Genomic DNA, 27,360 nt, shown 5'->3' with positions numbered 1-27,360 from the left:
ACCCCCCAGTCACTTGGTGTTCATATACAGAATCTGCCCTCAGTCGTCTGCATAAAAGAATAAGTAACTTATTACTTATTACTTATCTGACAGCATATAAATTTGCTGCTGCTGTGAGTCATACACCAAGCTAGCACCTCATAAACCTCAGTCCCTTGTGGATGTAGATGAAGCTGCTAACAGATTGTGTCTGCTCGTGATTCAACTAGGAGTCACTGAGGTTTACAAAAGCAAACTCAATCCAAGCCTAATCCGCTGTAACGGGAACCGCAGTCCTGCTGGTAAGTCGTCATAAAGTTACCTGATACATACAAGACGCTGTACTGTGTGTGCAGTTTTGCATAAATACAAGATGTTTAGGATAATTCATTGCGTAGCTTTAATAAACCTTTACAGTGAACCACAACTTGAGTGATATGTCCAGGTTTATTATTAAAATTCCCAGTAGAACAACATAGAATTAAACATTTGGGATGTCTAACATTTTCAGGGTAAGACACCATATTCTGTTGGTAACATTTTCAGACTAAGACGTAACATTATTCTTTTATATAGGACATAACATTAAGTATTTTGGGGCAACCATTTTGAAAAGGCTGTGATGAAAGTTTGAGATCATTATTTGCCTTTTGGTCATCAGTACTTTGGAATTCTTATTTGAATATCTGACGAGATTAAACCACACAAAACAAGACGAAGGTAATTACAGAACATCAAAGTAGGCATATGAGTAAGCACTGTACAGGTGGATATTGCAGGAATATATAACATACATAGAAGAAACGATTGTAACAGAAGATCTGACTAAATAAATGATAAACATATTAAATACTTATATAGTAAATTAGATGAAAGAAATGGCTGAAACAGGAAATATGCTAGAGTTTTGGATTTTATATACTGTATGTATGTATGTACTGTATGGAATTATTTGGTATCTTTATCCACAGAATATGATTGTGTGTGTGTGTGTGTGTGTGTGTGTGTTACAGCTGTAACAGCAGCACCTACACTTTGAATTTAGCCATACATTTTACTTTATCAAGTCAGCAAAAACGGTGCTTATACCTATTGTTTATTTCACATACATAGTGTTTATTACACATACATAGTGTTTAATAAATATGCCTAGTGTTTATTGCAAATACATGTTTATTACACATATATAGTGTTTATAAAGCATGCCCAGTGTTTATTACACATACATAGTGTTCATAAAGCATGCCCAGTATTTTCTACAAATACATAGTGTTTATTACACATACATAGTGTTTATAAAGCATGCCCAGTGTTTATTACAAATACATAGTGTTTATTAAGCATGCCCAGTGTTTTTTACAAATACATAGTGTTTATTACACATACATAGTGTTTATAAAGCATGCCTAGTGTTTATTACAAATACATAGTGTTTATGACACATTCATCGTATTTATTACACATACATAGTGTTTATTAAGCATACCCATTGTTTATTTCAAATACATAGTGTTTGTTAAACATACATAGTGTTTATCATACATACATAATATTTATTGCACATACATAGTATTTATTAAACATACCCATTGTTTATTATAAATACATAGTGTTTATTATACATACCTAGTGTTTGTTATAGATGCATAGTATTTATTAAACATACATAGTGTTTATTACATATACATAATATTTTTTACACATATATAGTGCTTATTAAACATGCCCAATGTTTATCACACATACATAGTGTTTATCAAACATACCTACTATTTATTACACATACAAAGTATTTATTACACATACTTATTGTTTATTACACATACGTGGTTCATGCACTTTGTGGGATTTGGCTGCTTAATTTTTGCCATATAGAGGACTTTGGACTGCTATAATTCAGTCATGAAGGATTACTGAACCTTTGATTTAAAAGTATCTGGCTGTAACCTGATATGAACACAAGGAGGATGGTATGTCATGCCTGATATGCTTATCAACAGACATTTTAGTGCACTGCCAATATTCTACCATTTTTATTTTACTACAGATCTGTCTTTGCTAACCATTGATTTGTAACAAACCTGTTTTATTTCTTTTCCTAGCTTTTTGTCTTGTAAAGTTTTCATTTCTTTTTAATGCCACATTTTTACGCTTTTACAGCTGAAACAATGGCGGACGTCACTTCCCAGCTTTTCTCCACCCTGGAGGATCTGGTCAAAGATGAGCTGAAGCAGTTCAGGTTTTACCTTTCCCACAAGAACCTCCTGGAGGGATTCAAGCACATCCCCAAAGGTCAGCTGGAAAATGCGAGCTCAACTGACATCGTGACGCGGATGGTGGAAAGCTATGGCAGTCAGGGGGCGCTAGAGGTCACCATACACATCCTGAAGAAAATGAGGCAGATGGAGCTTGCCAGCCGTCTGGAGAAAGCGCGCAAACAAAGTATATTCTTTTGATTTTTGCAACTGTCTGTCTTGATAAGTGCTTTTATTCAAATGTGCTTTCATCAGCCTGTCAATAAGATCAGTTTGTACTATACGTATAAATCGTTGGTCCCACGGTGACTCGATTACGATGATGGAAGGAGCGTAACTGGAAATCTTTAATCTATCGTGATTCAATTTAATTAATCGATTATTTTGATGACCTAAATTCACTCAAAATAATTCACAAATATTTCCATGGGAACATTGCCACACTATTTGTAGAAAGAAAGAAAGTAGAATCTCAGAACATTCATTTTTATTGTTATTTGTAAAGTAGGAGAAGAAGCCAGCAGGTTGGCCAAGCTTTCCTCGTATATCCATCGCTTTGGAGAAACGCTTATGCTAAATACATAGAATGACAGAATGAAACACCACAATGGTGATGGCTGAAGTGGCTGCCCATTGATTCTGTAGAGCACCTTCATTCATTCGTTCATTCATTCTTAAAATGATAGAAGACCTTGGCACACAGCAATCCTCCCCTTTCTCCATGTCTGACATCACCTTGTCTTTGTTCCTTCCCCCATTACAGGCGCAGGATTAGAGGTACCAGCTGATCTAGGTGAGTGGATCACTGGCACAAAAAATGCCAGATTGTATGATTCAGAACATTAGAAAGAGCAACTAAAATGTACCCTAACTCCCACACCCCCACTGATGCTGTACCACCGCTGTCTTTATAAAATGACAGACACACAATCATATATTTCACTGCTTCCTTGCACATTGAAGCTGTGTGATAAGGCACACTGTTCACAAGAAACCATGCTTCACCTTGATAGCTGTTAGCACCATTATCATACAGTGGGTAAATGGATAATCGCATTTGAGAATGGGGCTTTCCCCAATCTTTAATTGGAATTAGAAAAGTGAATCTACTTTGCCAGTTTTTCATGGCTGCAATGCTATTACGAAACACTAGAGGTGCTGGTCATATAAGTCATTCCTTTGTTTCCTGTACTTCATTTGCGTATTTGGCCTTCATGTCATTTTCACTGTTTTATTCCTCAGAGAAGTCCATGAAGGCAGCACAGAACAATCTTAAATCCAGTTTGATCGCAAAGTACAGGGAGATATCCGAAGGTGTGGCCAAACAGGGGAACAAAACTCTTCTCAACGACGTCTATACAGATGTCTATGTGACTGAAGGCGAATGCGAAGGGATTAACAGCGAGCATGAGGTACGGCAGGTAGAGTGGGCCGCCAAGAAGCAGGCTGCCCCAGAAATTGCTGTGCTGTGCACCGACATCTTCAAACCCTTAGCTGGGCAGAAGAAGCAAATCAAGACAGTGATGACCAAGGGTATAGCAGGCATTGGAAAAACAGTCTCGGTCCAGAAGTTCATCCTTGACTGGGCAGAAGGAAAGTTAAACCAGGATTTGTATTTCACTTTCATTCTTCCTTTCCGTGAGCTCAACTCGATCAAAAGTGAACCATTCAGCTTGCTGAAACTGATTCATTATTTCCACCCAGAGCTGGAATCGTATGGAAATGTCCTTTTGGGGAACAGGAAAGTTTTGTTTATCTTTGATGGTCTTGATGAAAGTAGGATTGAGCTCAATTTCCAGGTGAAAAAGTGGGCAGATGTAGCAGATCCAACATCGCTTGATGTGTTGCTGATAAATCTCATCAAGGGAAACCTCCTTCCTTCTGCTCTCCTCTGGATCACTTCCAGACCCGCAGCTACCAGCCAGATCCCCCCAGAGTATGTCCATCGGGTGACAGATGTGAAAGGCTTTAAAGATCCACAAAAGGAAGAGTATTTCAAGAAGAGGTTCAGCCACAATGAGGCCTTAAGTAGAAGAATTGTTACGTATGTAAAGTCAACAAGGAGCCTCTACATCATGTGTCACATACCTGTCTTCTGTTGGATTTCAGCTACCGTCCTTGAGAAGTTGTTGGATGGAGGAGATCAAAGGGACTCGACTGGCCCTAAAACCCTCACTCAGATGTACACAAGTTTTTTGCTAATCCTGACTAACATGAAGAATCAGAAATATGTAGGAAGTGCCAGTCCTGAGGCAAAGGTACAGTCTGACAAAGAGAAAGAGATCATTCTAAAGCTAGGGAAGCTGGCTTTTGACCACCTAGAGAAAGGAATCCTCACTTTCTATGAAGAGGACCTGACAAACTGTGGCATTGATGTGAGTGAAGCATCAGTATATTCAGGTGTATGCACAGAAATCTTCAAGGATTCAGAGATTACTCAAGGGAAAGTGTTCAGCTTCATACATCTCAGCATCCAGGAGTATTTTGCCGCCCTCTATGTGTTCCTGAGGTACAAGAATGACAAAACAAATCTCTTTGAAAAGCAAAAAATAGGTAAAAAGATCTCCAAGCTATTCAAAAAAAGCTCATTATTTGACTTGCACAAAGGAGCCGTGGACAAGGCATTACGATGTAAGAATGGCGAGCTGGATCTGTTCCTTCGGTTCCTCTTGGGCATCTCCAGGAACTCCAAGGAGTCAGCAAGCCTTCTCAGAAACCTCCTGAAAGAAACTACTAGCAGTGCAGATAGCCTTCAGGAAACAATCAAGTATATCAAGGGGAAGATTAAGAAAAACCTTTCCCCAGAGAACAGCATCAACCTGTTTCATTGTCTCATCGAGCTGGATGACACCTCTCTGGTCCAGGAGGTCCAGTCCTACCTTAATGCAGGCAGTCTTGAAGGAAAGGAGGCCTCCCTCTCGCCTGCACATTGGTCGGCACTAGCTTACATCCTGTTGATGTCTGAGAACGTGCTAGAGGAATTTGACTTAAAGAAGTATGTCAAGTCAGATGAGGGGCTACTGAGACTGCTGCCCGTCATCAAATTCTCCAAAGTGGCTCTGTAAGTGCCAGAGCGAATCCCGTAATGCGACACACACTGATGCTCCACCTCTACGACATTATACATAACTGGTATATCGGGGCACTGTGGTCTCCTTACAGGATGGACAACTGCAACCTCACCAGAGCCTGCTGTGAGTCACTGGGCCCGGCCCTCGGTTCTGACTTGAGACAGCTGATTCTGAGCCAGAATGACTTACAGGACTCTGGAGTGAAGCTGCTCTCTGCTGGCCTAGAGACTCCCGACTGTAAACTGGAGATACTGAGGTCTGGAGATATGAGTAATCAAGAGAAAAAAAATAAGTACCTACATTATGAATTAATTATTACATTTACGGAAACACTGAAAGCGGTTTATTCAAAGGAAAATGTTCATAGAAATATATAAAATTTACGCTAAGGTTTTGTTTAACGATTTGTTTGTCCGGTAATCAGGTACAAAATGCGACTGGCTCTTTCTGACTTTCCATTACTGTGATCCAAGTCACACTGCGTTTCTTACTCAGACTTGACGGGTGTAACCTCACTGGGAAGAGCTGTGGTAGCCTTGCCTCAGCCCTGGCCAAAGCCCAGAATCTCAGAGAGCTGGATCTGAGCACCAATGACCTGCAGGACCTGGGAATGGAGACGCTCTTGGAAGCACTGGCTAAGACTCCATGCACCCTGGAGACAATGAGGTGCGAATGAAGCTTTATTCACTGATGCTTCAGACTGAGAAGAATAGATACAATTACATTTTCATGGTATATTAAAGGGTTTCCGCAGTCAAGTCTTTGTAGTCATATTTAATAAAATACAACATTTCAGTGCTGTAGTCTATAATAATACTTGTGATGTTGCATGTTGATTTCAATATTCATCAGTAACATTTATTTACAGAGATTGCAGTTGTAGATTCAGGACCAAATTAATCTCTTCTTCAGGTTGAATTGGTGTAAACTCACGGAGAAAACCTGTGAGGGACTAAAGAACGTTTTTAGCTCAAAGTCATCAAAACTGAAACAGCTGGACCTGAATGACAATGACTTACAGGATTCAGGAGTGAAGCTGCTCTCTGCTGGGCTGAGTAACCGGGCCTGTGAACTACAGACACTGAGGTCAGAATTCTGTCTTTTCATGGGGGTCCAGTGAACTGTACTGGGGTGGTTTCAAATGTTTTATGACAGGAAAGTTTATCATTCAGTCATCTTCCAATTGCTTATTTGGATGAGGGTCAAGAGGGCTGCAGTGTGTCCGAGGAAACACAGGCCACAAGGCTGGGGAACACCCTGGGTGACATACCGGTCCATCACAGGGTAGCTTAGTTAGCCTGCTAGCCAGTTAGCCTGACTGTATGTCTTTGGACTGCATGAGGTAGCAGTGCTTTGCACTGAGCCAATGCGCCGCCCATGGTAATGATGACAGTAATAATAATGAAGTTAAAGCTTCATTTTGCCCATTTCTGCTCAGCCTCGAGAGATGCGGACTCACAATGAAAGGCTGTGAGGCCTTGGGCTCAGCAATTAGCTGCATGGCCTCCAAGCTGAGGAGGCTGAACCTGAGGGACAACGATCTACAGGACCAGGGTGTGAAGCTGCTGTCGGTGGGGCTGGGAAGCATCCAGTGCAGGCTGGAGAATCTCTGGTCAGTGTGGGTTAGCAAGGCCCCGGGGGCGGGGTTTCCCTTTCGAGGGATTAGCATTAGCATGGCTGCAAAAAACACCCGTTCGCGCAGGTACTCAGGGCCCATGTTTTTACCTCTCCGCAGCCTCTCAGGGTGCTGCATTACGGAGGCAGGCTGTGCATCTCTGGTTTCAGCTCTGAGGTCAAACCCCTCACACCTACGAGAGCTGGACCTGAGCTACAACCACCTGGGAGACTCAGGGGTCAAGCTGCTCTCTGCTCTCCTGGGGAATCCCAACTGTAAACTGGAGACCCTGAAGTAAGTCTTTGTACCTGTACAAACCACAAAAGCAGAGTGTGGAGGTGATGCTCCCCCTCAGTCAGGAACATTAATAATACCCCCCAGCTGCAGTCAGGAACATTAATAATACCCCCAGCTGCAGTCAGGAACATTAATAATACCCCCCAGCTGCAGTCAGGAACATTAATAATACCCCCCAGCTGCAGTCAGGAACATTAATAATACCCCCCAGCTGCAGTCAGGAACATTAATAATACCCCCCAGCTGCAGTCAGGAACATTAATAATACCCCCCAGCTGCAGTCAGGAACATTAATAATACCCCCCAGCTGCAGTCAGGAACATTAATAATACCCCCCAGCTGCAGTCAGGAACATTAATAATACCCCCCAGCTGCAGTCAGGAACATTAATAATACCCCCCAGCTGCAGTCAGGAACATTAATAATACCCCCCCAGCTGCAGTCAGGAACATTAATAATACCCCCCAGCTGCAGTCAGGAACATTAATAATACCCCCCAGCTGCAGTCAGGAACATTAATAATACCCCCCAGCTGCAGTCAGGAACATTAATAATACCCCCCAGCTGCAGTCAGGAACATTAATAATACCCCCCAGCTGCAGTCAGGAACATTAATAATACCCCCCAGCTGCAGTCAGGAACATTAATAATACCCCCCAGCTGCAGTCAGGAACATTAATAATACCCCCCAGCTGCAGTCAGGAACATTAATAATACCCCCCAGCTGCAGTCAGGAACATTAATAATACCCCCCAGCTGCAGTCAGGAACATTAATAATACCCCCCCAGCTGCAGTCAGGAACATTAATAATACCCCCCAGCTGCAGTCAGGAATATTAATAATACCCCCCAGCTGCAGTCAGGAACATTAATAATACCCCCCAGCTGCAGTCAGGAACATTAATAATACCCCCCAGCTGCAGTCAGGAACATTAATAATACCCCCAGCTGCAGTCAGGAACATTAATAATACCCCCCAGCTGCAGTCAGGAACATTAATAATACCCCCCAGCTGCAGTCAGGAACATTAATAATACCCCCCAGCTGCAGTCAGGAACATTAATAATACCCCCCAGCTGCAGTCAGGAACATTAATAATACCCCCCAGCTGCAGTCAGGAACATTAATAATACCCCCCAGCTGCAGTCAGGAACATTAATAATACCCCCCAGCTGCAGTCAGGAACATTAATAATACCCCCCAGCTGCAGTCAGGAACATTAATAATACCCCCCAGCTGCAGTCAGGAACATTAATAATACCCCCCAGCTGCAGTCAGGAACATTAATAATACCTCCCAGCTGCAGTCAGGAACATTAATAATACCCCCCAGCTGCAGTCAGGAACATTAATAATACCCCCCAGCTGCAGTCAGGAACATTAATAATACCCCCCAGCTGTCTTCCACGCAGCTTATCTAGTCCAAGGCCATTGGCGCTTCACTGCTACTACTAATAATAATGCCAGTATGTTATTTGTATTTAATACTATATAACAATTTTATATCATTCCATCATACACCTGACACTTTTCCCCTATATCAGCCACCAGCTGAGTTTTCACACGTCATTCATTTATCTGCTGAACATGTTTTTCCAGAGATTGAGCAGTTACACAGCAACAGGATACAGACAAAACAAAGTTACAAAAAGACAGTATAGAGTAAGATATATTAAAAAAGGAACAATGACTAGACAAGACTACTGCTGGAAGAGCATTGAACGGTCATTCATTGGGATGGAAGGGTACTGTGGCTGACAGGCCGGCTCTCTGTAAACATCTGACCATCTGGTGTTTCTGCAGCACAGACCATGCTGGAGAGAGCAGGAACAAATCAGGGCTGCTGAAATGTAAGTGTTGTACATTAACCCTCTAGAGTGGCGTTTTCACTCCGATCCTCGGGGACCCACAGTCTGTCAGGGGGCTGGCGATGGGGAACAAAGACGTGGACGGTCAGTGGGTCCCTGAGGACCGTCTTGGGAAACACTGCTCTAGAGAAGTTTTGAAAAGTGGCAAAACCTTTTTTGTTTTTGCATTGCTGATTTATCTTTACAGCTACGAAGTAAGTACATAAGAAAGTTGTTGGCTCAGAAAATTTGGACAGAATAAAACTTTTGCTTTAACCCCTGCTTTACCCTGTGTTATGTTACGCCTGTGTGGCCTATGTGATTTACCGGTCTTGCCGGTAGCCTATGTGGCCTATTGGATTGACCGACCCTGCCGGTAGCCTACTGTATGTGGCCTATTGGATTGACCGATCCTGCAGGTAGCCTATGTGGCCTATTGGATTGACCGGCCTTGCCGGTAGCCTATGCAGCCTATTGGATTGACCGGCCCTGCCGGTCGCCTATGGGGCTTATGGCCCATAACCCTCGCCTTGCCCTGTCTTTACTGTGTTCCCTTTGATACTGATGATTTACCTCATACTGAGTCTATATTGCAGATGCTTGCAAGCTTACAATGGATCCCAACACGGCAAATAAGCACCTATCTCTGTCAGACGGGAATCAAAAGGTGACCCTGGACTCTGAACAGTCCTACCCCAGCCATCCAGAGAGGTTTGACCGCCTGGACCAGGTACTGTGCTCCCAGGATCTGTCCGAGGCCAGGTTCTACTGGGAGGTGGAGTGGGCTGGTTGCTGGACCTCTGTGGGCGTGGCCTACGCAGGCATAGCCCGCAAGGGGAAAGGTGACGACAGCCAGCTGGGCTACAACGAGCAGTCCTGGAGCTTGTTCTGCTCTGAGGCTGGCTACTCTGCCCGGCATGGTGGCAGGTTTCTGGATATCGCCGTACCGAGCCCCAAGCCCGAAAGAGTTGGGGTCTACCTGGACTGGTCCGGAGGTACTCTGTCCTTCTACAGCATTGCCTCCAGCACGGTGACACTGCTGCATATGTTCCACTCTGCGTTCACTGAGCCCCTGCATCCGGCATTTGGCATGGGGTTCGAAGTCAAGGCCGGACACAGCCATCGGCTGGACAGCTGGGAGGATCCGTCTCACGTGTCTCTGTGCCAGCTGTGATAGCTGGGTTATCCGCATAAGTCGTGACCGATCTGGACCCCCTTACATCCCACTTTCTTCAGACACACAAGCATTTACTGTCATTGCGAAAACATCCAAAAAAATTCATGTTAAACTTTAAAGTTATGTGTCACAATTTAATGGCTGTAGTCAGAAATAAATGTAATGGAGTCTTGGGTGCCCCTACCAACAGGTCCCCTTCGTTAGAGTAATTCTACTATCTGTCTACATGCCTGCTCATCATTCAGATCTCGCAGTATTAGACTTGCAAGCTTTTCTTTAAAGTTGGCCTTACTTTGCAGATTTCCTCCCTTTTTTCTGCTATTTGCTGAGCCGAAGCTCATTCACGTTCAACATTAAAACAAATAGGAAGTGCTCCTTGTGTCCTTCTTCCTTGAGTCATGACAAAGACAGAATGTATAAAAATCATTTGGTTCTTCTGCCAGAAGCCCTGATGTCTTGTGGACCTCGTGAAGGTTATCAAAGGTAATCTGAATCTGTATGAATCTGCTGATTGTGGACAGCAATTATGTCGTCAAAAGGTATATAGATCAACACAGAGGGAGCTGAGGTAACAAGGTTTGCTGATGTTTTCAGCCGCTGACAAGGAAAACATGTAGAGCCTCAGCAGATATTGTAAGATTAGATCTGTCGCACGCAGGAGCCAGGAGAACATGCCAACTGCTCACATGCAGACCAAACGTAGGAACCCAAACCAGGGGTGAGGTCACATGAGCCTCCATCCAGTTAAAGACATTTATCCTACGGCTGTGTTTTTCTTTATTTTTTTTTTACTGTAAATGTTTTTATTTTGTTTCAAAGTGTAGCTTTTGAAAGGCAATAAAGAGTCTCTCTCCATATCTTCCTGTTCAGCTGAGTTTTTATGTAATCTAATATAGAACAACAAATTGAAACTGGTTCTGATTGTGCATTATATTTTTTTATTATTTAAGGCAAATCTGATTGAACTAGATGCCTTCAGTTTTAAAACAAAATGTATATTATATTGCATGAGCCAGAGCGGAAAACTGGTTGGGCAAATACATATAAAAACTATATAAAATATAAAAAAGTTTACACTTTTTTGTTAGTTACCCCAATTCTTGGGGAGCCCCATCTTGTAAAGATTACAGCTACTGTAAAGACCCCAATACGAATTACACTCAGAAATACGCTCAGAAAATGACAGTAGCAGCATATTTATTAGCCAAAAGCTTTATTAAGTACATTTCCCGTGAGCTAACAGTATGCAGAATATCGACACAAAAGTATTCACTTAAAATTGGGAAATAGCCTACATAGTAAAACAAAAACCCCATCAAATTACCAAGAGAACTTTCATTGGTGAGATTTCAGTAGATTACTGGAAATGCTGGACTGGGATCTGTCACCTCGACTAACAGCACCACCCAGTTTGTGGACATTTCCCCAGGTCTGCGCAGGTCTGACACTGTGAAGCTCTCTGAAAACCCTAAAGGTTTCCTTGGCGAGAGCGGCAGCTTTGTAGATACCACATGGAAAATCGCTTTTCAGTTTTCCAGTACAATCTGTTGAGTAGAGAAATGAAGGAGGAATTAAAAGCGTTAAGTTGTTTTTACATCAGGATCGTTCTGACCGCGCAGCTGACTGACACTGCGTTTGCCCGTGCTCACAGATATCCAGCTGACTGACACTGCGTTTGCCCGTGCTCACAGATATCCAGCTGACTGATACTGCGTTTGCCCGTGCTTGCAGATATCCAGCTGATTTCCAGCAGGTACTTCATCACAGTGGGACTCCCTCGTGGGATGCGCCAACCCTGGGGAGGCCGGTGGACTTATAAGAAGGACGTGGTCAGGTTACGGTCCCGCGCTGCTCGGTCTGACTCCCAAACCCAGTGGCGCTGCAGAGAAAAGCATCGAAACCAGACCTGGTGGTGATACCAAATGTGAAAATGACGTTTCTGATCAGTCCTATGTTTCTTTCTCTTTGGGCAAGTTTGAGGAAGGAGACAAGATGTGGAAGTTGGAGGTGAAGTCGGTCTCCATCTTCCTGTAGACCTCAGGGAGTCCCTTGCCGTGCTGAGCCCTGACGTTGTACTTCTTGGAATGCAGACCGATAGAGACGGTCGGAGTGGGCATGGAGCGTAGCGCAGTGCTGATCCTTCCCCAGTCTGGGATCAGGAGGAAAATCTGAATGCCCTGTGGAACAAGGAAGTCAACAGGGTGCTTTGCATCTCAGGTACCTGAAAAAGGGCCCCTAATGTGTTTACAGAACAATTTCTGTTTCATTCTGGAGAATGTTTGGTGAGCATATTCGCAACATACCGTAACAGTGGTATACATTATCTCTCGTCTAAAGGACTTAATAAAGATATTCAGCATACTTGGTTCCCTGGGCATAAGCCTTTTGGGTCCCCCCGAGGTAACAGAAGGCACAGCAGGCCAAAACCGGTGAAGTGTCTAAGCCCTGGGCCTTATAAAATAACCAGGACTGCCATCACTATGGGATCTATGGGATGACGTAATGCCAAAGCTGTCCATGGACTGGGGACATCGTTTGAGGCCACACTTTTATAACCTGAGCCCCAGCTGTAATCCACCTATGATTAAGGTCACTGTTGTAAAAAAACTCTCCAATACGCAAAGGCCTGTTTTCATAAACACCAAAGATGTGCATCAGACATTTTTATTAGTGCTATTGTTCAATCAAGATTAACAAAGATTCACTAAAGAACAGTGTGGCATCCGGCACAAACCTGGGTGGTGTTGAAAACGCAGAAGATGATGCTGAGGACTGTGTGAACGTCTGGATCATGGGACACCAGCAGCAAGTATCCTATCAACCAGGTGAGGCCGAGCAGCACAGCCAGAGAGATGCTACTGATGACCTCCTTCAGCAGGGTGCTGGTTTTGGAGGAGAACATCACAGATGTGAAGGCTTCAGTACAGAGGTTGGGCTAGCTTTTTTAGCATGCTCTAGTTCAGGTAATGACAAAGTGAGAGGTTTGAAAAAATCTTCATTCCAGAAATGGGGCTTTGATGGGCGGAGTTGGGGCTTTGATGGGTGGAACTGGGGCTTTTATGGGCGGAGCTGGGGCTTTGATGGGCGGAGCTGGGGCTTTGATGGGTGGAGCTGGGGTTTTGATGGGTGGAGTTGGGGTTTTGATGGGCGGAGCTGGGGCTTTGATGGGTGGACCTGGGGTTTTGATGGGTGGAACTGGGACTTTGATGGGCGGAGCTGCTGTTTGCCACCAATCATGAATTTAGCCTATTTTTGTTTTCTAGGGCTGTGATTGACATTGCAGGTGGGTCTTCAGGCAGCACTAGTCATCTCATGTCCCCCACATGTGTGTTGGTCTGCAAAAGACGTTACCAGTTCATTCCATGGGGTTATGACTCACCAGCTATTGTTGGTTTTGGTCTTGCTACGCCTCCTCGTCCTCCTTGCCTGCCTCACTGCTGTGATGGAGAAGTAAACTAACTCCACGGTGTTGAAGAAGAGCAGCACAGCCACGGGTAGCAGGAAGCTCCACAGCAGGGTGCGACGCGGGTCAAACGTCCCATTTTCATCCATGGTAGCCAACCAGCAACTGGAACAGGGCGGCAGGTGTGAGTGAGTTCGGCAGACAAGCCTCGTGTTTCAGCCACGCGAAAGAGCGCTGGAGCGGCTAAATCACATGTGTAGTCAGAAGAATGCAGATTTTGATAACCTGAAGGGGAACGGGGTCCTATGCGTTTGATTCGCCTGATCAGGTTTCTTGTCCTACTGTCTATCACACTTCAATGGGAGGCTCTTGGAGCTTTAAGGCCATTTCTGAAGCACCCAGTGCCAGTCGAAGCCCATGTGGAGCTCTGGGCAAGCTTCAGGGGCACCCCACACCCCCACACCCCCACACCCCCACACCCCCGCCCAAGCTGTTCTGTGCTGATCCCACACACATAGGGGGGCAGGTGTGGTGCACACTGTTTGACACAAAGGGAAACCAGCTGGCTAAGTCAGCACCCCCTCAGCTCATGGCCCCCTAGGCAGCTGCTTATGTCACCCGATGGGTCAGGCAGGTCATATGGGTCACGGCTGCAGACAGACAGGGGTATGCACAGCGGCTGCAGCCGATTAGACAGGAGGTCGTATGGGTCACGGCTGCAGACAGACAGGGGTATGCACAGCGGCTGCAGCCGATTAGACAGGAGGTCGTATGGGTCACGGCTGCAGACAGACAGGGGTATGCACAGTGGCTGCAGCCGATTAGACAGGAGGTCGTATGGGTCACGGCTGCAGACAGACAGGGGTATGCACAGCGGCTGCAGCCGATTAGACAGCAGGTCGTATGGGTCACGGCTGCAGGCAGACAGGGGTATGCACAGCGGCTGCAGCCGATTAGACAGGAGGTCGTATGGGTCACGGCTGCAGACAGACAGGGGTATGCACAGCGGCTGCAGCCGATTAGACAGCAGGTCGTATGGGTCACGGCTGCAGACAGACAGGGGTATGCACAGCGGCTGCAGCCGATTAGACAGCAGGTCGTATGGGTCACGGCTGCAGACAGACAGGGGTATGCACAGTCCACTACAGGCATGTCTTTGCTATGTCGTGTCCGCTGATAGGAATCTATACCAAACAATAATATAATTACAGCTGTAATTATAATTACAGCTGTAATTAAAATTACAGCCGCATTAGAAAATACTTAACTACAAAGACGAGGTATCTATAAAGGACTTGGCAGAAAGATAAAAGCCTTGTTCATGTCTGGGCAAAGGTCATCTGCTCATGTAAGTGTGTTTATACATCTACATGCACTGGAGCCAATGCACTCACAACTCTTGCTGGCGATAGTTCAGTGGATTCTCCACACTGTATGAAACTGCAAGTGTAAAGGACGTCAACACCAGTGGAAAACCTGAACACAAAACAAAGATGTGTGAATACGTGACAATGTCAGAGCACTGAGCATTTTTTCCTCTACAGTTGGTTTTTATTCAAGATTTGGATGTGGATTTAGAGGAAGTTCACGGTGGTCTAGTACCATCTTCCTGAGTACCAGTACCATCTTCCTGAGTACCAGTACCATCTTCCTGAGTACCAGTACAAACTTGAGTACTATGCTGCCCCACAAAGACAAAATGCTGTAAGTGTATATTCTATCAAATAAATGATAAATCCTTCATTATCCATTTGCACAAGTACAGGTACACTGGAATTCGTCCCTTTGCCTGCCCAGTCCTGCTCTCCATAGCTTGGGGGGGGTCACAGCACACGTGCCACACCCCCAGGGCCTTGCTCGGGGGGGGTCACAGCACACATGCCACACCCCCAGGGCCTTGCTCGGTCATGCTCAGGGGCTCATGGTCATGTTGCTCTGCTGAGGCTGGGACTTCAACATGGATTTTCTGATCACAGTCACAGAGACTCATTCTACTGAGCTCCACACGGCCACAAAAACTGAGCTAGGACTGAAACTGGGTCTCTTAGGCTTTGGTTTATCTTGTAACAAAATATCTTTTGAAGAAGTACACTGTCATTTAGCTACCTATTACATATGGGTCTTTCAGTTTCAGTGTCAGCTTAGTGACTATGTTTTGTCTTTGCAGGGCAGTATGGAGTTCTCCTGTACATTCATAACATCCTCTAACTGGATGACAACTAAGACACTGCTGGGGATTAGCTTTGGGTGTGAAAGGTCGGACTCTTGCTGGATTTAATAAGTGCGTATCTTGGAAATGGCCACCAGGTTGACTATACCTTCCAAATTTAACAACATCTACAGCCCATTGTCTCTGTAAGCAAGTCACGTGAAACTGAGAAATGCCGTGTCATTAATTAAACATGACATGCTGTGCCTTGCTCACCCCAGCCAACTATCAAGGAAATCACGGTGAACCGCGACTGAGACAGCCTGAGGGAGCACAACTGCGTCCTTCTCAAGTTGGTCAGAAGCATCTGCATGGCATACAGTGCATTCCAGGTGAAGGTAGCCAGCAGGAAAAAGTGCATGAGTGCCGTCACTGCCGTGCACGGGCCACTGTCGCGGTCCACGTGGAGGTCTGACTTCAGCATGTGATTCCCGCTACGGTCGGCCATCACAGTGCCCACTACTGGGGGCTTGTTGGCCCCGAAGATGAAAAGGAGGTTGAACAGCAACAGGGAGCTATATATGCTGACTAGGATCATCGTGGTGTTGCTCTTCCGTGACTTGCTGTGAACAGAAGGTAAATTACAAGTTATAAGAAGTTGTAGAACCATACACTAGAAGACGTGGACTAACCAGAAGCAACAGAAGACTAATTATGAATGAAGCAGAACACAGTCAAGCCCAGTTTCTTTGAATTCCTGTGTCATTTGGATGTTTTGAGTTTACAGTCCTTTTGTTGCCTATATCTGTGTAACTACCCTTCTTGATTCCAGACTAAGCCAAACATACTAAAACTACAAAGCCATAATCTTTGCATATAGGCATAATGTATACAAACTATAATTCAATAATGATACAGAAGTATTTAAACCCAAACTTTAGCTATAAATGAGAGCCCCAAGTTCAGAACCTCTGTTACTTCTCCCAAACATTGTCTGAATGGAATCTTCAATTACAAAAATATGTCAACTGTGCCACCCCCCCCCCATGATTATTTACATGTAAGAAACCGTCAGTAGACAATGCAAACTCATTTAATTAGCTGTGAAGGTGGAGGATTTTACCTGACGATGAGCTCGAGCAGTATGGTAGCACTCAGGGCGATTACTGAGAGGAAGCACCCGACAAAGGTGATTATGTCCATTGCTTTTGAATATTTAACGTCTTTCCTGAAAGACTGCAGATAAACAAAATCAGGTATATGCAGGGACAAACCATGAAGATGCACCTGATACTGCTGCAGTTATGTGTTTATGCTCCCCATAGTCCCAGGCAGACAAAACCATCAAGGGGAACTTCATCCCATGGATTATCCAGGATGAAGCCCTCCACCCACATGCCTGTACACCCATGACGACCATAATGTAGTGCTGTCTGTTGGCAAGACCTTTACCAAGGTCTCCCATGTTAAAGGGGGCAACCCAGGCTGTAGCACCAATGGGTCAAAACCTGGAATCTGAGTGAGGAGATCGGTGCTCAGGAGGTGTGCGTGGTGGTAAACATAGTATAGAGGGGGTACTACTTGGGTAAACTCTCTGGGTTTTGACACCCAACAAACACCCTTTAAGACCTTCAGTAGAAAGCGCCTTCAGGGGCTGATGGGCTTGGGGGAGGCATGGGGGGGGGCGCTCACCAGCAGCATAGAGAAGCTGGTGGTGTGGTTGCAGACACAGCCCACCATGCCCCTAGCCAGATCAGTCTCACTGAGCCTGTTGCTCTTGAAGCAGCCCTCTGTGCTCCAGTCCCCGAGGGAATAATCCCAAAACACACAGGCAAAGTCGTAGAGGGTTGCGTTGCGGATGGGCTGGCAGAAAAAAGAAACAGCACAAGGACATGGTGAGAAGCACGGTGCAGTGAGTAGTGATTACTCAGCAGAGGCTCACGAGGCTTCATACAGCCTCCTAAGGTTTTGTAGTGACTTTTACTTTAATCGGATTCATTATTGATAGAGACCAGAAGTGCTCAAAAACAATAATAAGGATGTAATTGATAGTCTCAGAGCAAAGGTGCAAGTTCATGCAGACATGCAAACACTGGCCTATAGCATAGCAACATAGCTTGCCTTCCAGTACTAGCGCCCCTCATCACCAACATTATTCATTCCTCTCTCACTTCTGGAACGGTTCCCTTATTACTCAAAACTGCTACTGTCACTCCGATTCTTAAAAAACCTGGTTTAGATCCTAATGATTTCAACAATTTCCGTCCCATTTCTAATTTGCCATTCATCTCCAAAATTCTCGAAAAAATCGTTGCTTCTCAATTACATGCCCACCTTAATAATAATAATCTTTATGATCAGTTTCAATCCGGCTTCCATCCCCTCCACAGCACAGAAACAGCACTTATAAAAATCACTAATGACCTTCTTATAGCTGCTGATACCAGTTTGCTTTCCATTCTCATCTTTCTCGATCTAACCGCTGCCTTTGACACTATTTCCCACAGCCTTCTCCTCCATAGACTATCTTCTATCGGTATCACTGATATTCCACTTACTTGGTTCACCTCATACCTCACCAACCGTACACAGTACATTCACTTAAAATCACATACATCCAACACCTTCCTTCTGTCCTCTGGGGTTCCCCAGGGCTCTGTCCTGGGGCCCCTCCTTTTCATTATCTACATCCTCCCTCTTGGTTGTATTTTCCGTAAGCACAATATTCATTTTCACTGTTACGCGGATGACACTCAGCTCTACCTTTCCTCTAGCCCCTCATCATCACTTCCTCCATCTTCACTTACTCTCTGTCTACAGGAACTCAATGTATGGTTCTCCACTAACTTTCTCATGCTTAACAGTTCCAAAACAGAAGTCCTCTTAGTAGGCACCCCATCTGCAATCTCCAAATCTAGTAGCTTTTCAATTAATATCAACAATTCAATTGTCCATCCATCCCCTCAGGTTAAGAGTTTGGGTGTCGTCCTCGACAGTACACTTTCCTTTCACTCACACATCAATAATGTTACTCGGTCTGCATACTTCCACTTACGTAATATTTCTCGTCTTCGCTCCTCTCTCACTCCCCACACCACGGCTATCTTAGTTCACAGCCTTGTAACCTCCCGTATTGATTATTGTAATTCTCTTCTCTTTGGTCTTCCTAATAAATCCCTCCAGAAACTGCAGCTCCTTCAGAACTTTGCAGCTCGGGTCATAACACGGACTCCAATTTTTCACCATATCACTCCTGTCTTACAACAACTCCACTGGCTTCCCATAAAACATAGAATTAATTTCAAAATATTGATTACCACTTTTAAAACACTACATAACCTCGCTCCTCCGTACATATCTGACCTCATCCACTTTGCTGTTCCTGCCCGCACTCTCCGCTCCTCTTCCTCTCTCCTTTTTACTGTACCCTCTGTCCGTTTAATGACAATGGGGAACAGGGCATTCAGTTACTCTGCCCCCCAGCTTTGGAATTCTCTCCCCCCTGATCTCCGTAATTTAGATTCTCTTCCGCTTTTTAAATCCAGACTCAAAACCTACCTGTTTAGATTGTCTTATCTTTCATAATCACACATGTTCTTTTAATCACTAGGTTATTTATTGTTTTATTGTAACTATGTATTTTTTATCTATTTTGCTGTACAGCGACCTTGAGTGTCTTGAAAGGCGTTTATAAATAAAATGTATTATTATTATTGCTGGTGGTAAAGCTATTAACCATGTTGCTGTATGCAGAAAGTTCAAGAGAGCAAATTAAGGCGATGACACCTACAGGTGGTTGATAGAGCAGTTCCACGAATTCTGGGACTGTCTTCCGAAGTCCAACAGTGTCACTGCTGATACTCCCAGTGATCACATTTCTTGTGGTCCCTAGGGGTGTTGCAAATCGTCTCGACTGGAAAAATTTGTCATTCTGGTAGAGAACGAAGCCAACCTTCATTGCCTCTTGAGTTCTTTCTATCCATGGTGACAGAGATACATTACAGGTTTTTCGGTTAGCATTTTACAATTTGAGGACATGATCTGCAGGTAGATTGACACAAAATATTGACCTAAGGGCAAACTCATGTGTCTTACAGAGTTAAGCATGCTTAGCCCAAACTAAGATGAGCCTGACCGGTTAGACAAGAATCTGGGTTTACTCTATACTGGGTCTATGCTACCTTGGACACCTACAACTGGGATTCCTCTTCTAAGAATACCTTGTGGAAATTTGATAAAAATGTTTACTCCTGTTGGTGTTGTCTTGTTGATGGTCAGCTGTGGTACACTGCTGGTGTATATTCTGTCAGACACAAAGGACTGAGTTGTACCTGGGAAATAAGTCAAATTGCAATAAGAAATCTACATCATTACATCTTTTTGCCAATCCAGTGCTGGGTGACATATGTCAGGTACTATGTGAAAAGAAAACACAGCAACTGCTACACCAAATGCACAACTCAAACCATCTATTTCCCAGCAGACTATGAGCCTTTAAGTGCTGCCTGGTCCTGGTGTTCCACACCAGACACACACATCCCGTGATAGCTGAAAGTCATGGACCGTACGTACTGGGTGTGGCGGAGAACTGGATCCCCTGTGCGGCCCCATGGGACACATTAACTTTTAAGGACTTCATTGCTAAGTTGGGCTGGACCACTGTTTCGGACTGACTGGATCCCACAGTGAGGGTGAAGTTCTCCAGTGCTGAAGTCAGGCTAAAGTGAACACGAGGACACACACACACACACAAGAACCAAAATTTGTAAGATAAATTATTCGGCAACACATAGAAAACCCATTCTGCTTCCATTGACTTTGTGGGGGTGTACTTACAACCTGAGTCTTCTTGATTGTGTTGTATTTCTTTGTGACAACATATTTTTCAACATGAATCCTCACAAAGTGTAATGTACAAATACAGAAAAGACTGGAAAATAAAGCATTCCTCGTGCATGAGGGGAAAGGAAAGGAGATTATGTCCTCTGAATTATAAGTCAACTAACAAAGCTATCTTCACTGATGTCAGTGAATGTCATGGGTAAGCAATTTTAAGGCTTGGACCCTAAGATTCTGTGGAAGGGCTCAGGGTCCTGCTGACTGGCTCATAGCCTGTCTTGTGTTCTGGTTATGTGCACGGATGGTTTAATGTCCCTTGTGCTCAGGAGGGTAGAGAGGAACTGGCGTACCTCTCTATAACACTGCTGGTTTGAGAAGAGAACTCAGACCTGCTGGCTTTCAGGAGTTGGCTGATGGTGACCACTGTGAAGTTAATGGCTTCCTACGAAATGAGAACGAGAGAGAGAGCAAAAGCATTCCGTTTCATTTCAGGCTCATGTCTTTCATAGCGTAGAATCTCTCAATGTCTTGAAATGACCCTTTGCTGTAGTGGGCTTTTCATTGGCTACCATCTGAGTGGGTTTTTCATATCCTACCATCTGTGTGGGATTTTAATTGGCTGCCATCTGTGTGGGCTTTCGATTAAGCTGCCAATAGAAGGGCCCAGCTCTGTGACATGTACAGTACTCTGCAAGTCTTAGGCAGCCAAAAAAATGATTTTTAAATGATCTTTACTATGCTATCTTGCCTGTCAAAGTGTGTCAGCTTAGCCATTTCAGAACTTCTGCTAAAATCACCCCAGTATTTTCAGCAACCATCCAATAAACTCGTGTATTTGTGACTCAGCCACTGGCATAACCTCATATAGCTAATCACTGTCTCGTTGGTTTTATTAACTAATTAAATTAATTAATTGAGCTGGTGGTGAAACTACATGTAATAGCTGGGCTGCCCCTGAGGAGAGGTTTGGGAACTGAAGCGATGTTCTTCTGTTCATCCAACCTGATATCAGTAAGTTGTTGGAGAGCAGAAGAAAGTCTTCTTAGTTGTTACTGTTACTGTTAATTTGCACATGTTATGTAAAATTTATTTTTTTCTGTGCAAATATACACTTACTACCCAGATAAACAGCTTTAAATATTTACTTTAACTGTCTAGAGTTTGGCAGCGTACTGTATGTGCGATTGAGCATTTCCTCTTGCCTTCAGCCTTTCATGAAGAGTTAGGAATCTGCATCAATCACCGCATGTTGCATTCTAATTGCCAGCAAGCTCTTCTGCACTAAACGAAGTGGTCATCTCTGTTTCCATGGCAATGGAGATAGCGCTGAGGCAGAACTCTGGTATCCTAGCAGCGTGAGAATGCCATCGGATGTTACCTTCAAGGAGCTGCCAAGCAGTAGTGTTGTGGTGATTTTGGCTGCCATGGTGATGTTTTCAGCGGTGAGGGTCTCGGGCTTGGATGTCAGGATTTGAGTGCTTATGGCGATAGTACTTGCATTGGTGGAGTTAATCTGTAATCACAGATTACCCCAAAAAGCAGCACATTTCATCATGAAGGCAAAAAAGAGTGGGCAAACAAATCACTAGGTATTATTTTCTAATTACATGCAAATCTGCATGCAAGCCAGCCTCTTTGTTCCTAGTTAAAGTTAACATACTTCATGATAGCCGACTAACATTGTGTACCCCGGTCCACTATTCCCACCCCTTTCCCTCTTTTTCTTTCAGGAAGGTGTGTGGTAAGTGTCAGGGAGGGGCTGCAGGAGCAAGCTGACGGAGCAGACGCACCATCTGCTGGAGATCACCCAGGCTCGTGCCGCATCTGAAGGTCTGCGCTCTCTGGAACGTAGGCCGCCCATTGTCATTGGTGCATTGCGTGGTGGCCTTGGGTAAACCCGCTAGCACAGAGAGATCAATCTCAGCAGGCAAGCAGGAAAACCCCATCCTGGTCATTGAGGGAACATAGACCACATAGACCACAGAATACCTCAAAGGCACCAGTTAATTTTTAACCCTCTTTTATATTGCAGTCACAAGTTATGCTTTTAATTCAATGTAGGCCCATAAAGTAATAACTCAGCCAAATGAGTGACCCCTGCAGCGACCTGCAGGGCGTGAGAAGGCATGTGAGTGTAAACCTACTGCTCCCTTCACTGGAGGTGCACAGCTCATTGGAGTAACTGAACCATCCAACAGCGGTTTTGTTAAAAGTAAAACGTCCCATTTTTGTGGCGTTGCAAAAGTTTGCTGTGGAAAAAAGGAACATAGTATTAGAAAGGAATTTAAAGTGTATCACATTATTAATGAATTCAGCGATAAAGAATTTGTGTTTTTACATGTATGTCTGGTCAGGTGTTTGTGAGTGTGTGTGAGTCAGTGAGTGTGAGTCGTGCGTATGGTGTATGCGGAGATGGCACCGATCCATTATCATCATGAGGCTTATACCAGTAAAAAATGCTGGATTGGATATTGGGGGGGGGGGGGGGGGGGGGTAAGACACCGATCCGATTTTTCATCAGAGACAGGTATAGCTATAGAGAAGGGAGCAGGAATTTAAAAAAAGATGGAGCATCCATAATATGCTGGTCAGAGCATGTGGTGCCAATGGTAAAACTCACTGATCAGGTTGTGGGCGGGAGGGCTGTCAGGAAAATTCACTGATCAGGGGAGGGGGGAGGGGGGTGCGGCACCGGCACATTGGTCTGCCAAATTTAAGATATATCATTATAGATTATAATATTCTGATCGCATCATCATAATTGATCAATGTGTTTTGTTAATGAAATAAAATTAAGATCAGCAGCCGCCCCCTACATTGTGGACCCCAGCATTGTTTGCTTTAACTAAAAATAGTTAGTTGGGATATACGGTGATCTTTTGTTTAGTTTCTTTGTTATATTTTATTTGGCAACAGATTGCAGACTTTTCCCTTTAAGAAATATCTCTGTAAATTTTTGTGAAAGTTGTTCCTGAGTAAAACAAAGAAACAGGCGTGTGTAACCATGTTGGATTTCTCCCTGCACCGTAGTGGCAAAGCTTTGGTTCGAGAAGCATGACCATTAAATTTCCCTATTCTTAGCAAACTCAAACAATGCTGCTATAGCACTGAATGCAGTTTGCCATGTTATTGGAAATGTATGGATACAAATATCTCATTTAATGTTTAGAAATAGAAAAAGGTGGGAAATATCGGATTGGTATCAGCAGATACATGTTATCAGGATGGAACCAGAAAAAATGTTATTATGATATCTCTAGTTGGGTGAATGTCTGTCTGCATACGTGTGGAAACATTATTACTTACCAATCTCGCAGTTTCTCCCAATAAACTCATCAGGACAAACACAGCTGGCCCCGATTACCTCACCACCATTTTCACAATTGAGGGGAGGGGTTGTAATGTTAGTAGTGGGCAGTTGAGTGGTAGCAATGGTAGTATGGGAGTGTTGAGGGGTAGTGAAGTCGGTAGAAGGCAGATGAGTGGTCTCACTGGATAGAATGGTAGTAAAACTAGTAAAGGGAAGATGAGTGGTAGTAGAGCCAGTGTCGATGGATATAGTGGTAGTAAAACTAGTTAATGGCAGATAAGTGGTAGTAGATTCAGTGGAACTGGGTAGAGTGGTAGTAAAACTAGTCAATGGCAGATGAGTGGTAGTAGAGTCAGTGTCACCTGATAGAGTGGTAGTAAAACTAGTTAATGGCAGATAAGTGGTAGTAGATTCAGTGGAACTGAGTAGAGTGGTAGTAAAACTAGTCAATGGCAGATGAGTGGTAGTAGAGTCAGTGTCACCTGATAGAGTGGTAGTAAAGTTGGTAAAGGGCAGATCAGGGGTAGTAGAGTCAGTGTCACCGGATAGAGTGGTAGTAAAATTAGTCAATGGCACATCAGTGGTAGTAGAGTCAGTGCCACTGGACAGAGTGGTAGTAAAACTAGTCAATGGCAGATCAGGGGTAGTAGAGTCAGTCTCAGTGGATAGAGTTATAGTAAAGTTAGTAAAGGGCAGATAAGGGGCAGTAGATTCAGTGTCACTGGGTAGAGTGGTAGTAAAACTAGTCAATGGCAGATGAGTGGTAGTAGAGTCAGTGTCACCTGATAGAGTGGTAGTAAAACTAGTTAATGGCAGATAAGTGGTAGTAGATTCAGTGGAACTGAGTAGAGTGGTAGTAAAACTAGTCAATGGCAGATGAGTGGTAGTAGAGTCAATGTCACCTGATAGAGTGGTAGTAAAGTTGGTAAAGGGCAGATCAGGGGTAGTAGAGTCAGTGTCACCGGATAGAGTGGTAGTAAAATTAGTCAATGGCACATCAGTGGTAGTAGAGTCAGTGTCACTGGACAGAGTGGTAGTAAAACTAGTCAATGGCAGATGAGTGGTAGTAGAGTCAGTGTCACCTGATCGAGTGGTAGTAAAGTTGGTAATGGGCAGATCAGGGGTAGTAGAGTCAGTGTCACCGGATAGAGTGGTAGTAAAGTTGGTAAAGGGCAGATCAGGGGTAGTAGAGTCAGTCTCACTGGATAGAGTTGTAGTAAAGTTAGTAAAGGGCAGATAAGGGGTAGTAGAGTCAGTGTCACCGGATAGAGTGGTAGTAAAGCTAGTCAATGGCAGATGAGTGGTAGTAGAGTCAGTGGAACTGAGTAGAGTGGTAGTAAAACTAGTCAATGGCAGATGAGTGGTAGTAGAGTCAGTGTCACCTGATAGAGTGGTAGTAAAATTAGTCAATGGCACATCAGTGGTAGTAGAGTCAGTGTCACTGGACAGAGTGGTAGTAAAACTAGTCAATGGCAGATGAGTGGTAGTAGAGTCAGTGTCACCTGATCGAGTGGTAGTAAAGTTGGTAATGGGCAGATCAGGGGTAGTAGAGTCAGTCTCACTGGATAGAGTTGTAGTAAAGTTGGTAAAGGGCAGATCAGGGGTAGTAGAGTCAGTCTCACTGGATAGAGTTGTAGTAAAGTTAGTAAAGGGCAGATAAGGGGTAGTAGAGTCAGTGTCACTGGACAGAGTGGTAGTAAAGCTAGTCAATGGCAGATGAGTGGTAGTAGAGTCAGTGTCACCTGATAGAGTGGTAGTAAAACTAGTCAATGGCAGATCAGGGGTACTAGAGTCAGTCTCAGTGGATAGAGTGGTAGTAAAGTTAGTAAAGGGCAGATAAGGGGTAGTAGAGTCAGTGTCACTGGGTAGAGTGGTAGTAAAATTAGTCAATGGCACACCAGTGGTAGTAGAGTCAGTGTCACTGGGTAGAGTGGTAGTAAAATTAGTCAAAGGAAGATGAGTGGTAGTTGAGTCAGTGTCACTGGATAGAGTTGTAATAAAGTTGGTAAAGGGCAGACTAGTGGTAGTAGAGTCGGTGTCACTGGATAGAGTTGTAATAAAGTTGGTAAAGGGCAGACTAGTGGTAGTAGAGTCGGTGTCACTGGATAGAGTTATAGTGAAACTAGTCAATGGCACATCAGTGGTAGTAGAGTCAGTGTCACTGGGTAGAGTGGTAGTAAAATTAGTCAATGGCAGATGAGTGGTAGTAGAGTCAGTGTCACCTGATAGAGTGGTAGTAAAGTTGGTAAAGGGCAGATGAGTGGTAGTAGAGTCAGTGTCACTGGACAGAGTGGTAGTAAAGTTAGTAAAGGGCTGTTGGGTGGTAGAATGGATAGTAGTGTCAGTAAGTTCATTGGGCAGATTAGTGTATATAACCAGGGCATTAGTGCTAGTGGGAGGCAGGTCAGCTGCACTAGGGGACACTTCAATGGAAATGGTGTCTGATTGTATAGTGATCGAGATTTCACCTCCGGGCTCTGGAGATGTCATTCGCTTAAATGCAGAGTCAGGGAGGGTCAGTGCAGTGTCATGAGGAGAAAGGCGGGGGTGGCTGGGGCTTTCATGGGGGGAGGGGGGAGGAGGAAAGCTGCATGTCGATACAGGAGCCGGATCACTGTCCTGACTACGTGAGACTGTGGAGAGAGAGAGCAGCAGGCAGTTAGAGGCTCACACTTGGGGACGGCCGTCTCCTGCCCTGCCACTGGAGCTTCAGCCTACAGTGTGCTGCTAACGTAAACATGCAGTTTGCTGGAACTCACTCTGGATGAAAAACACTGCGCGTAACAGCCTTGTTTTGGATGCTTTACATTTACATTTAATTTATTTAGCAGGTAGTTTTATCCACTTTTGGGGTTAAGGGACCTGCTCCTAGGCCTAATGGTGGAGTCCATCTGCTGTGCCCGGGCTTTGAATCAGCCACCTTCTGAGCATGGGGGGGGATGCTGTGTGGCTCAGCAGTTAGGCCACTGTGCACATGATCAGAAGGTCACCTGTTCAAATCCCATCCTCAGCAACACTGTCCTGTGTTGTTGGGTTTGGTTCTTATCTCACTCCAAAACACTCCAAGGACCCCAAAAAAATGGCTGACATTGGTCTTTGGTATCAACCTCCATCTTCACTCTTAGACTTGTGTGTAAGTCTCAAGGGGAAGAGGATGGGCTATGGAAGACATCCAGTGTGTCTGTACTTGTACAAAGGGGTAATAAAGCATCATTTTATTTTGTAACCTAGAGGACAGGGGCGGGCAGTTTTATCTGCAAAGGGCCACTGCGTGGTGGGTTTTCGCTGCAACTCCCTAATCAGTTTACTAATTAGAGGACTAATTGGTTGAAGGAGTCCTCACACCTGGGTTTGAACAGCTGACCTACAGCTTATCCCAAAAACCTGCACACACACTGGCCCTTTGCGGATAAGATTGC

The 27,360-nt window shown here is 44.5% G+C and overlaps 3 protein-coding genes across 4 annotated transcripts; 1 reads left to right on the top strand and 2 right to left on the bottom strand.

Moving 5' to 3' along the window:
• Nucleotides 1-148: 148 nt before the first annotated feature.
• Nucleotides 149-10,541, top strand: LOC125741611 (NACHT, LRR and PYD domains-containing protein 3-like). The gene is made up of 11 exons (XM_049012767.1): nucleotides 149-281; nucleotides 2,140-2,421; nucleotides 2,998-3,027; nucleotides 3,477-5,295; nucleotides 5,397-5,561; nucleotides 5,801-5,971; nucleotides 6,218-6,391; nucleotides 6,744-6,917; nucleotides 7,041-7,214; nucleotides 9,020-9,066; nucleotides 9,660-10,541. Exons 2-11 carry the CDS (start codon nucleotides 2,148-2,150, stop codon nucleotides 10,235-10,237), a joined length of 3,606 nt encoding a protein of 1,201 aa, XP_048868724.1. The 5' UTR covers nucleotides 149-281; nucleotides 2,140-2,147; the 3' UTR covers nucleotides 10,238-10,541.
• An 895-nt stretch (nucleotides 10,542-11,436) lies between these two features.
• Nucleotides 11,437-24,064, bottom strand: adgrg7.1 (adhesion G protein-coupled receptor G7, tandem duplicate 1). 2 transcript variants are annotated; one of them, XM_049012765.1, is made up of 15 exons: nucleotides 23,938-24,064; nucleotides 22,776-22,880; nucleotides 22,422-22,531; nucleotides 22,010-22,144; nucleotides 20,982-21,073; nucleotides 20,365-20,510; nucleotides 20,013-20,123; nucleotides 19,583-19,767; nucleotides 17,485-17,655; nucleotides 16,916-17,028; nucleotides 16,069-16,415; nucleotides 15,038-15,119; nucleotides 13,620-13,808; nucleotides 12,975-13,122; nucleotides 11,437-12,417 (listed from the first exon to the last, which is right to left on the bottom strand). In XM_049012765.1, the coding sequence occupies exons 2-15, from the start codon at nucleotides 22,855-22,857 to the stop codon at nucleotides 12,190-12,192; spliced, it is 2,139 nt and encodes a 712-aa protein (XP_048868722.1). In that variant the 5' UTR covers nucleotides 22,858-22,880; nucleotides 23,938-24,064; the 3' UTR covers nucleotides 11,437-12,189. The 2 variants fall into 2 exon arrangements, with proteins under 2 accessions (XP_048868722.1, XP_048868723.1); XM_049012766.1 differs by lacking the exon at nucleotides 23,938-24,064 and having other exon boundaries at nucleotides 22,776-23,064.
• LOC125742312 (serine-rich adhesin for platelets-like) lies at nucleotides 23,308-26,431 on the bottom strand. Its single transcript, XM_049014219.1, has one exon. It carries the CDS (start codon nucleotides 26,429-26,431, stop codon nucleotides 23,930-23,932), a length of 2,502 nt encoding a protein of 833 aa, XP_048870176.1. The 3' UTR covers nucleotides 23,308-23,929.
• Nucleotides 26,432-27,360: the final 929 nt, after the last annotated feature.

This window comes from Brienomyrus brachyistius, chromosome 5 (assembly GCF_023856365.1).
Source record: "Brienomyrus brachyistius isolate T26 chromosome 5, BBRACH_0.4, whole genome shotgun sequence".
In the NCBI taxonomy this organism is placed as follows: Eukaryota; Metazoa; Chordata; class Actinopteri; order Osteoglossiformes; family Mormyridae; genus Brienomyrus; species Brienomyrus brachyistius.
Note: the sequence above shows the minus strand (reverse complement) of the source record. Positions and strands in the feature narration are given on the sequence as shown.

Bases quoted from the DNA above. Each gene is read 5' to 3' on its own strand.
- LOC125741611 (XM_049012767.1), top strand. From the start codon at position 2,148: ATGGCGGACGTCACTTCCCAGCTTTTCTCCACCCTGGAGGATCTGGTC. The intron at 5,972-6,217 runs GTGCGAATGAAG...TCTCTTCTTCAG, and splicing joins TGCACCCTGGAGACAATGAG to GTTGAATTGGTGTAAACTCA. The intron at 7,215-9,019 runs GTAAGTCTTTGT...GTGTTTCTGCAG, and splicing joins TGTAAACTGGAGACCCTGAA to CACAGACCATGCTGGAGAGA.
- LOC125742312 (XM_049014219.1), bottom strand. From the start codon at position 26,431: ATGACATCTCCAGAGCCCGGAGGTGAAATCTCGATCACTATACAATCA.
- adgrg7.1 (XM_049012766.1), bottom strand. From the start codon at position 22,899: ATGTTCCTTTTTTCCACAGCAAACTTTTGCAACGCCACAAAAATGGGA. The intron at 13,123-13,619 runs GTGAGTCATAAC...CTCCAAAACCAG, and splicing joins ACCAAAACCAACAATAGCTG to CACCCTGCTGAAGGAGGTCA. The intron at 12,418-12,974 runs GTTTGTGCCGGA...CTTGTTCCACAG, and splicing joins GCGTTTTCAACACCACCCAG to GGCATTCAGATTTTCCTCCT.